Source organism: Gopherus evgoodei, chromosome 24, assembly GCF_007399415.2.
Source record: "Gopherus evgoodei ecotype Sinaloan lineage chromosome 24, rGopEvg1_v1.p, whole genome shotgun sequence".
NCBI classification, from domain to species: Eukaryota; Metazoa; Chordata; order Testudines; family Testudinidae; genus Gopherus; species Gopherus evgoodei.
In genome coordinates, this window is record NC_044345.1 from 3,178,452 (window position 1) to 3,189,398 (window position 10,947).

The 10,947-nt window shown below is 49.6% G+C and overlaps 1 protein-coding gene across 2 annotated transcripts in view; it reads right to left on the bottom strand.

Moving 5' to 3' along the window:
* Positions 1-9,644, bottom strand: part of LOC115639352 (natural killer cell receptor 2B4-like) — a 28,032-nt gene extending 18,388 nt beyond the window's left edge. The window contains exon 1 of one of the 2 annotated variants that reach the window (XM_030542018.1): positions 9,576-9,644. Coding sequence is in view for 1 of the 2 variants with exons in the window: in XM_030542017.1 (XP_030397877.1) it covers positions 6,819-7,086 (268 nt within the window). In the remaining variant the exon portion in view is untranslated. Of the gene's footprint in view, positions 1-6,818; positions 7,259-9,575 lie in introns of those variants that run through there. The other variant, XM_030542017.1, reaches the window with a different exon arrangement.
* Positions 9,645-10,947: the final 1,303 nt, after the last annotated feature.

Consider the following 10,947-nt stretch of genomic DNA (forward strand, 5'->3'; position numbering starts at 1 on the left):
CTTCACCTATCTATGCTTCAGTTTCCTTCCTAAAAGTAGGACTACTCATGAGATGCCCTTTCCTTCCAATCTCTCTGTCCTGTCTATTTAAAGTGTCAGGTCTATGGGGCAAGGACTGTGTACCTGCAGCATTCCACATTTTAATAACCCCTGGCTCTTATCGGTACATCTCAACATGCTTTCCAAAGGAGGTCACTTTCATTAGCCCCATTTTACAGCTGGGTAAACTGAGGCACAGGGAAGGGAATGGTCATTGAGCAGGAGAGTTAGGAACAAGCACTCAGGTCTGCGGACTATAATCCCAGTGCTCTAACCACTCAGCCACACATGATGGCTCCTGGGTACTACCAGAATATCATCACTGATACTCCTGGCTAGATGTTCAGTCTCCCTGGCCCATCCGGGCCCCAGATTCCTTCTTCAGTCTGTCAGCAAGGTTTGGAAATGAGCTTTCATTTATTAGCATTTAGATGACAGTGCCAACCCCTTTCCCCAGAAGCTGCACGAAGCCCCACGCTCTCTTTTCACACAAGCCCCGGAGCAGGCCCTGGGCACTAGCAGCTCCTGCAAAGCATTGCTGAGAAGCTCTTGAAAAATAACCCCTAAGAACATGAGCATTTTCTGCTCATCTGCCTTTTCCTGTGTGTGGTTAAGTAGGTGCCATTGTCTCCAAGCCAGCAACGCAGGTAATCTGCTCTAGGGACCCTCCGAGGAGGGACAGGAGTGTGCAAATGGAGCTGTTAAACAGCTTCCCTCTTTCCCATCACAGCTGCTGGGGGACAGGGTGGGACCTAGAGGAAGCCGCTGGAATGAGCAGGATTGCTGGGACTGGAGCTTCCACACTCGATCAGATCATTGGTCCATCTAGCCCAACCTCCCACTTCCAGCAGCACCCACCAAGGTGCAGGGCAGAAGCTGCTGTGTCGGTAGGAGGGCAGCGCTGCTGTTACAGACACTTTCCTCCCACATCCACTCCCCGGGATGCAGGCAGCCAAAGCAGGACACAGAGGGCCTGAGCGTCATTCACACCAAGGCTCCTTTACATGGCCTGAGAGTGTAAATAAGGTTCTGATGTTCAGGGCTCAGCTCTCAGTTGTGCTCAGTTTCTATTTGGCTCAGCTTTGGGGTGGGTGGGTACATGGGACCTTACCTCTCTGCTTATCTTGGGCATCCCAGAGACTGGAACAGTCCCTGGCATAACTTAGACCAGCTTCAGGGCTGCTCCAACTTATCCTGTGCAACCAAGCATTTGTCGGAGCTTTATGGGCTCTGTCCCACCCCCTCCTGAACCTGGCATGCCCCCTCTTCGGTCCTCCCTGACACATTCCCTACACCGGCTTTTCCCACCCAAGACTTCCCCTGAAAGAGGGAGAGCCCTCAGCTGCCCGTTTCCAGCAGCCTCGTGGGGGCTCAGTAGCACAGAGACCTGACCCTCTCAGTGAAACTGACTCCCGGACAGCAGCCTTGCACGGGGCCTACGTGGAAGTGAGGTCTCACTTCAGCCCACAGGATCCAGGGCTGGCCACTGTACAGTGAATCACACACTTAGCCGCTGCCTCAAGAATAACACTCGCAGGTCAGCCTCTCCTTGAGACGCATTCTCCACAGCAGAGCAGTCAGTGTTAGCTTTACACTAGGGTTACCATTGGGGTTGGAGGTATTCCTGGGGTTGGACATTTTTCTGAAGGTTTCACCACATGACAGTCTTTAATTAAAGATTAATCTTGAATTCCTGGAGCCTCCAGGACAATCCTATTGGCAGCCCTAGTTAACACATGCCCCCTGCCCTCTCTTCCCCACACACTTCTACATAAATAGCCACAAGGACAAGGTTGAATTACATGAAAACAATCAAAAGGAAGAAGCTAGAATAAGTATTGTCCCATGCTCGGTAGGACACCAAAAGGTAGGTTTACTCTTTAAGAAACGGAATATTGTAATAAATAAGAACCCGTTTTTCATACAGGGCTTTTCGTCCATAGATCTCAAAGCACTTTGCAAAAGTGGGTCAGCATCATTATCCTCATTTTACAGGTGAGGAAACTGAGGCACAGAGCAGGGAAGTGACTGACACTATGCATCGTTGTGGAGCTGGGAACAGAACCTGGAAGGGGGGGCAGATCCCCAGCTGGTGTCAGTCAGAAAACAGATTTCTGTTGCAGGCAATGGAGTTATGTCAGTTTACACCCGATGAAGATCTGCTCTCGCTCAGCCCCACCCCACTCCAGAGCCCTATCCATCGAGAGCACACAGCTATGGACCTGATTCTCATTTACCCTAAGGCCCCTTTACACCCCTCTGCCATCGTAAAGCAGCCTTAAAGTGGGAACATCTGTAATTTACATCTACATACGGCCTCTTTAACATGGCCAGTGGGATATAAAGGGGCCCTCATGAAAATGAAATTCTGGCCCGAAATGTTTGGCACTTTTAACCTCTCCTCACGAATGAGTTTTTCTGGCCCCTGGATAATTTGAGCTGCTTATCTGTGAATTCCCTTCAGTTTGTAAACTTTCTTGTACAGAATTATCCAACACTGACCCGCATATTCTAGCGACCGAGAAACACACAATCACCTCTCTGTTCCATGACGTGATACTTCTGCATATGCATCCCCAAAGCACATCAGCTTGCCTCTTGCTGTGCCTATCTCATTCACAGCTCATGCCAAGGCCTCTAGGCCTCCCTCAACCCTGACAAATGCATAGCAGGAAACTCACCTGGCTCACCTGTGTGTTATTACCATCGATAGAATCATAAGAATGTGTCCGGACTTTATGGAATGCTTGTAGGATGCTGCATGTATTAATCTTACTCATAATATCTGTCTCCCATGCCAGAAGGTGATGTTCTAATGTTTGCTAAGTTTGCCGAGACTGTAGATCCCCCCCCAGTCAGGGAAGAAGCAATATTAAGTGTGAAATGCTAGTTTACCACAAGCAGGGTTCTCTCCTGCCCACCACCACAAGATGTACAGACACCAGACAAACCGCTGTGGATAGAAGCCTTTGTTGATTTTGCTTCCCCCACACTTCTGAAGAGGGGACATGTGCAAGCCCATGTCCCAGCAGAGTTTGAATGTGGGGGGAAGAGAGTAAAAATGACTGTTTAAGATAAATTGGTCTCTTTATGCTGTCTGGACTCTGAGGGGCAAAGATTCCTAAACATAAGCAAGAGATCCCCCAAGCTGCTTGGCTTGGGTTAGCCCTAAAGGACATACAAGCTTGCTTATTACAGATGCTTCTATTGCCTTTTGTGTATGTTCACCTGCTTTAACCTTGTCAATAACGCTCATTTCTTTTTCCTAGTTAGCAAACCTTTAGCTAGGTTGTTACAGGATTGGTTACAAGAGTTGTCTTTGGGTTAAGATACCAGTGCAACTGACTGAGGGTAAAAACAACAGCACCTTACAGACTAACAAATTTATTTGGGCATAAGCTTTCAAGGGCTAAAACCGACTTCATCAGATGCATGGAGTGAAAAATACAGAAAGCAGCATAAATATTACAGCACATGAAAAGATGGGAGTTGCCTTACCAAGTGGGGGGTCAGTGCTAACGAAGCTAATTCAATTAAGGTGGAAGTGGCCTATTCTCAACAGTTGACAAGAAGGGGTGTTTTCCTCCTTTCTTGTCAACTGTTGAGAATAGGCCACTTCCACCTTAAATTGTAGGCTCAACTTAAATGTATTACAACACCATGAAATTTCAGATTTAAATATCTGAAATCATGAAATTTATGATTTTTTAAAATCTTATGACCATGAAATTGACCAGAATTGACTGTGAATTTGGTAGGGCCCTACCCATGAGGCCACCCTAACCCAACCCATTGCTGTTTAATTGCAACTTGTGTGATGGTGTGAACAGCCAGGTCAATGGAAATTCAGTTTTCAAGTAAGGTTCTGTTCTAATCTTTTACCAAATCCTGTGTTAATCCTGATTCCTTCCATAAAGGCTAATCAACTGAGGAGGGGCTGCTTGCCAGGCTATAGTTAACCCTTTCCAATCATGGCTTTTTAGAAACATGTCCTGTTTCTGGGACTGAACAGTTCTTTTAAAGATATATTTCCCCACTCCCCCATACACACCAGATTAAAGACCGCGGGTCAGATCCTCAGCTGGTGTAAATTGGCATAGCACTGCTCGCTTCAATGGATTTACAGATGCTGAGGATCACATCCAGCCTGATTCGCTTCTCATTGACACCAGTGTGAATCGGGAGCAAGCCCTGTGAAGTCAGACTAGTGCAAAAAGTGAGAGGAGAATTGAGCCCCAGGCTCTGTATATGTACAGTATGTACAGTAGCTACCGTCTGTACTGGACACAACTAACCATTGTAACTGCAAGATCTTATCTTTGCTCCCCTTCCTCTATTATCTTGTTGTTCTCCCTTGTGCCATGTCTAATATTTTAAGGGCCAGAACCTCAGCAGGTGTCAGTCGACACAGCTCCATGGAAATCCCTCAGGCAATTTCAGTTGGCCCCAGCCGAGGTTCTCCACTTTAGTAGCTAAACTCTTTGGCTCAGAGAACGCAAGGCATTTTGATTTGTCTGCACAGCCCCAAGCACGCACCCTGGTGCAGGACAAGGCATAGTAACAGACACACATTGCAGAGACACTGGGCTGAATTCTGCTATGACTCCACGGTTCACACAGGTGTCACTAGGAGCAGGAACTGGCTGACAGGGAGTTGTTTAAACCGCATCTGTTCACTTGAATAATTTGCCAAATCCTCTGTTAATCCAGGCCTTGATCCAAGGGAAGGACTATCGAACAGGCTCCCTCAGACCTGATTCAGCAGAGGTAATGCAAGCTCGCCCCATGCTCCCCCACAGACCTGTCCTAAAGGGATCAGCCTGAAGGAGTGAGAGGGATGGTCGAGTTTTCAGGCTCTCTTTGGTATCTCTACTAGGACTGGGGCACAACACTGTGATGTGGATTCTGAGAAGTGGGCTGAGAGCATTTCCTGCAGTGCACCCCACCAAACAGTTTCCAGATGACGATACCTGTCCGTCATTACAGACCTGCACCGGATCTGAACCAGGGAAAGGTTCTGCGTTCCCATACCAGCCTGCTACACCACGCAGTCTTCAGAGATCAGCCCACTTTGGAGTTGTGCCTGCAGCCTATCTTTTGCCAGCCCGCCCATCCAAATCACCCCTGAGTATAAAGCACCGGCCCCATCAGGCTATTGAAGTAAATCAGCATTGCCCCAGATGGGTAGACAGTGCCCTGGGAGCCTACAGACATCCTTGTTTCAAGGGGGAGCTAAAACACAAGGCAGCGTTTTCCAAAAATGTTGCTACACAAATAGACTCAGGGTAACATTTTCTAAAGCACTGGAGTTAGGAACCTGGTCCCATTTTCAAAAGTGACTTAGGTACTTAGGGTCAGCTCTCCAAAATATTTAGGCGCCTAAAGATACAGCTAGGTACCATAGTGACTTTGAAAATCCCCTCAGGCATCTAACTCCCATAGGTGCTGAGGTGTCCTAGTGGGATTTTCAAAAGCACCTAAGTGCCTATGTGAGTTAGGTGCCAGGGTGATTTTGAAAATTCTTCTAGGCACCTCTCTGCATCTTTAGGCACCTAAACACCTTTGAAATCTGGTCCTTAAGCCTTACTGAAAGCCAGTGGGATTTGCATGTTTTGAAAACGTTCCCCTCAGTGGCCATGACACAAAATGGTGTGCAGAGCCCCAGATGAGCTGACAGCATGATACGAATCAGCCTGAATTTTAAGAGAGACTGGCTATCCCTGGCATCTCCGTTCGTGGATGCCCGACTCGAGACCCCTCAAAGGGAGCTAGGTTTCAGGGGATGCTTGCTCAGGACCGATCCCTTGAAGGCCTCTAGAAATTGAAACATCCCAATCACTCATCACTTGGGAAGATTTAGGCCAGTAACTTTAGCCCCAGCCTTGTCCCCAGAGTTTAAGAAAGTTGTTGCGTCTGTGCAATTCAGGTCTGTTATTCCACTGCAGAGCTGTTTCAATGGTGTGAAAACCCAAGTGCAAACAAGTCGCCAAACTCAACTCGCAGTTTCGAATGAGCCTAGGTTCACCTTGTGATTAGCTGCTGTTTGCAAACATTCAGGCAGCTTTTTTTCTATATACGTGTTTGCAAATGGTGCATTTCAAACCGATGGCACAGCTTAGCTAAACCAAGAGGCCGGATTCTCCCCACATGTAAATCGGCATCGTTCCACTGAAGTAAATACAGCTATGCTGATTTACCCCACTCGAGGACAGGCTCCTAGAGTTGTTATAGATGTATAATAGATTCTCTCTCTATCAACCCCTAGAATGGGGTTAAAGACGACGCTCACAATTTGCCCTTTGCCCAGGTGCTGCTCTGAATTATCCCCATGGCTCATTGCAGCACTACAAAAAAAATTAAGATGCAAAGGGCCAGTTTTTTGCCTGCACTCCCATTCCCATCCACCCTTACCATCTTCTCCCTTCCCATCCATTTCCCCCTCTCCTGCTCTGGGGCTGAGGGAGGGGAGCCAAGCCTTTGGCCCTGGACTGTTCTGCTGAGTGCCAACAAGGGGAGATAACCAGACCCAGCTTCAGTGGCTGTTTTGTGCCGAGGAGGCTCATCCGTTCGGGACTGAGACTCCCCCAGGCTTGTTGCATGGCCACCAAGCTGGGGTGGAGTTGAGCTGGCACCCTCCTGGTGAAGCGTTCTGCAGCCTACAGCTGAGCTCTTTGAGCCACGTAGCCCCCCTCCCCTTTGTCTGTTGCACAGACTTGGTGACATGACCGGTGAGGTAGCGGGGTTCCCTCGAACCTGATGTAAAAATTAACACTGCATACCTCCACCATGGACCACAGAGAAAAGCAGCAGGCACAAGGAGATCCTCATGATCTGGTTCCAGAAGAGAGAATCAGCTGCACCGGTCGCTGTTAAAAGCTGGAATATTTCATGTCTCCCTCCCTGCTCTTGACACCCTGAGATGACAGCGGAGGCGAATTTCTGCCAGTGAGTGACAGAAAAGAGACTCCTTCGAGATGGTCGGTCAACGACTTCCTCTGCTCCGTGTGGTTTCTCTGCAGTGAGCCCTGTCATTTCACAGTAGAACATTGACCGCTCTGCTCACAAAAGCCTACGCGCCATATCCTCCCAGCTTCCTTTAAAAGCCCCCAACACACGCTAGCAACCAAGCCGAGCAGTGCTATATGCAAGCGCCTTGCTGCTCGCCGCTTCCAATCCAGGCAGAGTTTGGAAGAGAAGTGACTAAAAAAAGTTCCAGGAGCAGCAATGGGGAAGAACTAGTTCCAGTAGGAGGGTAGATGTGACTTGCGAAGAATTGGGGAAGAAATTGCTTCTCATCGTAACTGGGCTTTTCAGTTGCAAACCACAAAATACCTTAGGAAGAAAGCTCCTTCTATTTATTTATTTCGGTTTTTACTTCCTTGTACTAGAAGAGTGCGATACTCTGGGCTCCCGTAACTATCTTAAATTACACATATCATTTATAAACAGACCCAAATAAAATGAAATAGCCCAGCGATAGCATCGGTAATAACACAAAATTAATTTACCTGCCCAGAAGCTGCATCACTGCTAGCAATCACCCATCTGTTTATGGGCAAGATGGCTCTTCCAGCATGGTTTGAAGGCTGACAAAGTCAGGCTATTATAGACTCCATCTCCAAAGGCTCAGGGCCAAGGTAAGTAGCCTTTTCCTATTTTACAGATGTGGAAACTGAGGCACAGAATTGGGCAGTGGCTTGACCAAACGCATGCAGCAGGTCCATGGCAGAGCCAGGAACAGAACCCAGGAGTCCCAAGTCTCATTTGGCTGGCCCATGCTACCACCTACCAAACTCCGACCAGAATTCATTCTGTTGCCCCTGATGAGAAATGTTTTGGAGCAAGAGTGTGTAGGGCAGAGTTGGGCCTTTCACTTCCAGCGGCACCATTGTTTCAGTCCCCTCCAGAGGCCCCGATCCTGAAAAGACTTATGCAGGGCAGCCTTTTTGGCACCCTAGGCGGTGGAAGGTCCCACCCCTAAAATAGCGCCCCCGACAGAGGCGGTGGAAGGCCCCGCTTCCAAAATACCGACAATGACCGGATGTTCGGCCACCGTGGTTGCCGCCCTCCCAAATGTCAGCACCCTAGGCAACCGTCTAGGTCACCTAATGGGTTGCGCCAGCCCTGGACTTATGCACACACTTCTCTCTATGCATGGCAAGGAGGATGGTTTTAGCTAGTGCTGGGTGTCCTAGCTCACTGATTTCAGTCTGCACCAGCCTCTGCAGGTAGCTCAGTGCACTGCAGTGGGACGCCTCACAATTAAGCCCGTGCAGCAGTTTTTGCAGGACTGGGTCCCAGACCCCTGATGTCAATGGCAGAGTTCCCATTCACTTCAGTAGGGCAGGAGCAGGCCTCCTATTCCCTGACCAGCCCCCATTGCCTGTCTTAGCCTATTCAAGTATCCTCAACCCCTCCCCTAATTTTTATATAGCTAATATTCTCATTTTTAAAAAAGGGAGAGATTGTTTCCCCATGCAGTTTCACAGTTCTTGTGGCGATCGCACCTGCTTACCCTGGGCTGGACCACAGAGGAGAATAGACTGGAGGAAGTAAGTTATAAAGCCACATGGGTGGGATTTTCCCCACCACAGCATATGCCTGATGGTCAGAGTCTCTCTGCCTCCCACAGGCCAAACCATGCAGGATGCAGGGCCCTGTGTCTGAAGGGGCTATAAATAAGACCCATTCCCCTGCTGACATTCAGCACTTACTTAACGCTCCCTCCTGTGTCTGTGACTGTCATTTACAGGCAGGGGTGAAAGTAACTTAACGGACTTACCAGTAGCAGGTCCTGGGCAAGTGTGTGTGTGGGGGGCAGCTCTGGGCTGCCCCTTCTTCCTCCCCCACCAATAAGTGGCCCTGCCAGTACAGTCGGCTGCGTACCGGCGGCCACTATCTTACCGGTACGCTGTACTGGCTTCCTTTCAGTTCTGCTTACAGGTCAAGGCAACAGCAGGCGTGCGTTAAATCAGGGATGGGGGCTATTTAAGGGCTCCATGTATGTTACACATGCACTTAGCTTCCCTTGCATGTCAGGAGATCGGGGTCAGTAGATCTGGGGGAGGCAAAGGGCTCCATCCTGTAAAGGCGATGAGCCCTCTGGCCCCAGTCCAGCAAGCCCCCTAACCAAATGCCTCATCTTACACATTGAAGTCAGAGGGTTAAAGTCAGATCTGTGGGATGTTCATATGACCTGTTCCACTGATAAACGGAGACCTCCTTCTCCAGGGCTACCGAACCCCTCTCCCTGGTTCTAAATTCCAAGCTATTGACATGTTCCCATGTTATCCCCCACTTTCCCCACAGGCTCTGTAATCCGTTAACCCTTCACCCACCACCTGGCTCCTGGTATTTGTGGACTACCAGGCCGCAAAGTAATGGAAGTGGCTGCAATTGCGGAGGGTTCAGTCCTGTCACCACTAGCTAAGAGGCCAAAGACACATGGAGAAGTCAGGGGGAAGTTCTCACCGGACTCGGCGAGGAACTTTGACTTTTAACCTTCACAAGGAGGGAAGGGAGGGGGGTGCACTTACAAGCTCTCGCTTCGCCAGCAGAGTCGCTTCACCCAGAGGATCTCTCACTGCTGATTAGTCCTTTTAAGGAGTCATTCGGCATCTTCTATTTCCTCTACGTTGAAGTGGATCAGGCCATGATGACGTTACAAAGTTCTGTGTCTCTGCGTTTGGTGAGCGTTGAGGATTACACTCTTTTTTAGGATTGTGTACACATGAAAGTTCATCTGGAATAAGATAGGGTGTGAATTTAAAGCACTTTAGTTTAATGCGCTTCCTAAATGGATGAAGATAATCCAGAATAAAACACTCTTATTCTGGAATAAGAGCAGCCGTACATGGAGTTAAGCAGGAACAGCTATTGCAGAATAACTCGCCATGTAGACAAGCTTCTCAGGGTGATGGCCGCATTAAGCTTTGGAGAGGAAATGCTAGGTGATCTTTGGCACCAGCCTACATGGGTTCTCTAGATACTGACTGGCTGCAGGGGCACTCCATGTTGATGGTGGGGGTGGGGGACAAAACAGAGAACAGAGCTGAGCACCCTCTGCGGGGTACGACTCACCCAAGGAAGTGAATGTTGCTTCCTACCTCTGGGTACAGCCTGTGAAGAAAGGTCTCAGACAGCAGCTATCACCGGGCTCGGGGGATGCTGGCACAGCTCCGTAATTTCACGGCTGCATTTTTTGCAATTGCTAAAGCTATCGTGTTCTCATCAAGGATTTCTGTTTCGTGGGGAGAGGGTGAGGTTCTGCTATTTAGTGCTGTTGGTCCTGTCTAAGGATCCCAGGGCACTTTGCTACAGTCAAGCTGGGGCGGACGTGGGCCTGCTGCACCTGGCCAGCCGGGGGACTGCTCTGAGCTGGGCTGATTTGCTACATTGGCACCAGCTGCTAATGGCACCTGCAGCTTCAGACCTGCGGCCGTTGCAGCTCGTGCCGATTGCATCAGTGGACGGGGCTGGGACTGGTCAGCGAGCGAGAGACCTGCAAGGGAAGGCCAGGAGCTGCCCACATGGGCCCAGATTCGGTCAGCCTCATTTCCCGCATGCTCAGCGCCTCCTGCTGGAACCCGCCCTGGATTTCCCTCCCAGCCTGAGCCGCTGCTCTGGCACACGCCCCGCGCTGCGGCCATGCTGGGAGTCATTGGATCCCTGTGACCAGGCCTCTGGCTAGGGAACGGCCAGGCACTCGGCTCCCAGTGACTCAGGCACTCAGCCCCTTGACCCCTCACTGCCAGCGGGAAGGGGCCTTGCCATGAATGTGGGGCCCCTGGAAGCCCGATCTCAGGCCTTTGTAGGCTGGAGATAACAGGGACCCTAGTGTCCAGAGACCCCGGCCCTCCATTGTTAGGGGCAAATTCCTAACATTTGTTTGTCTTGTGTAGATCATTA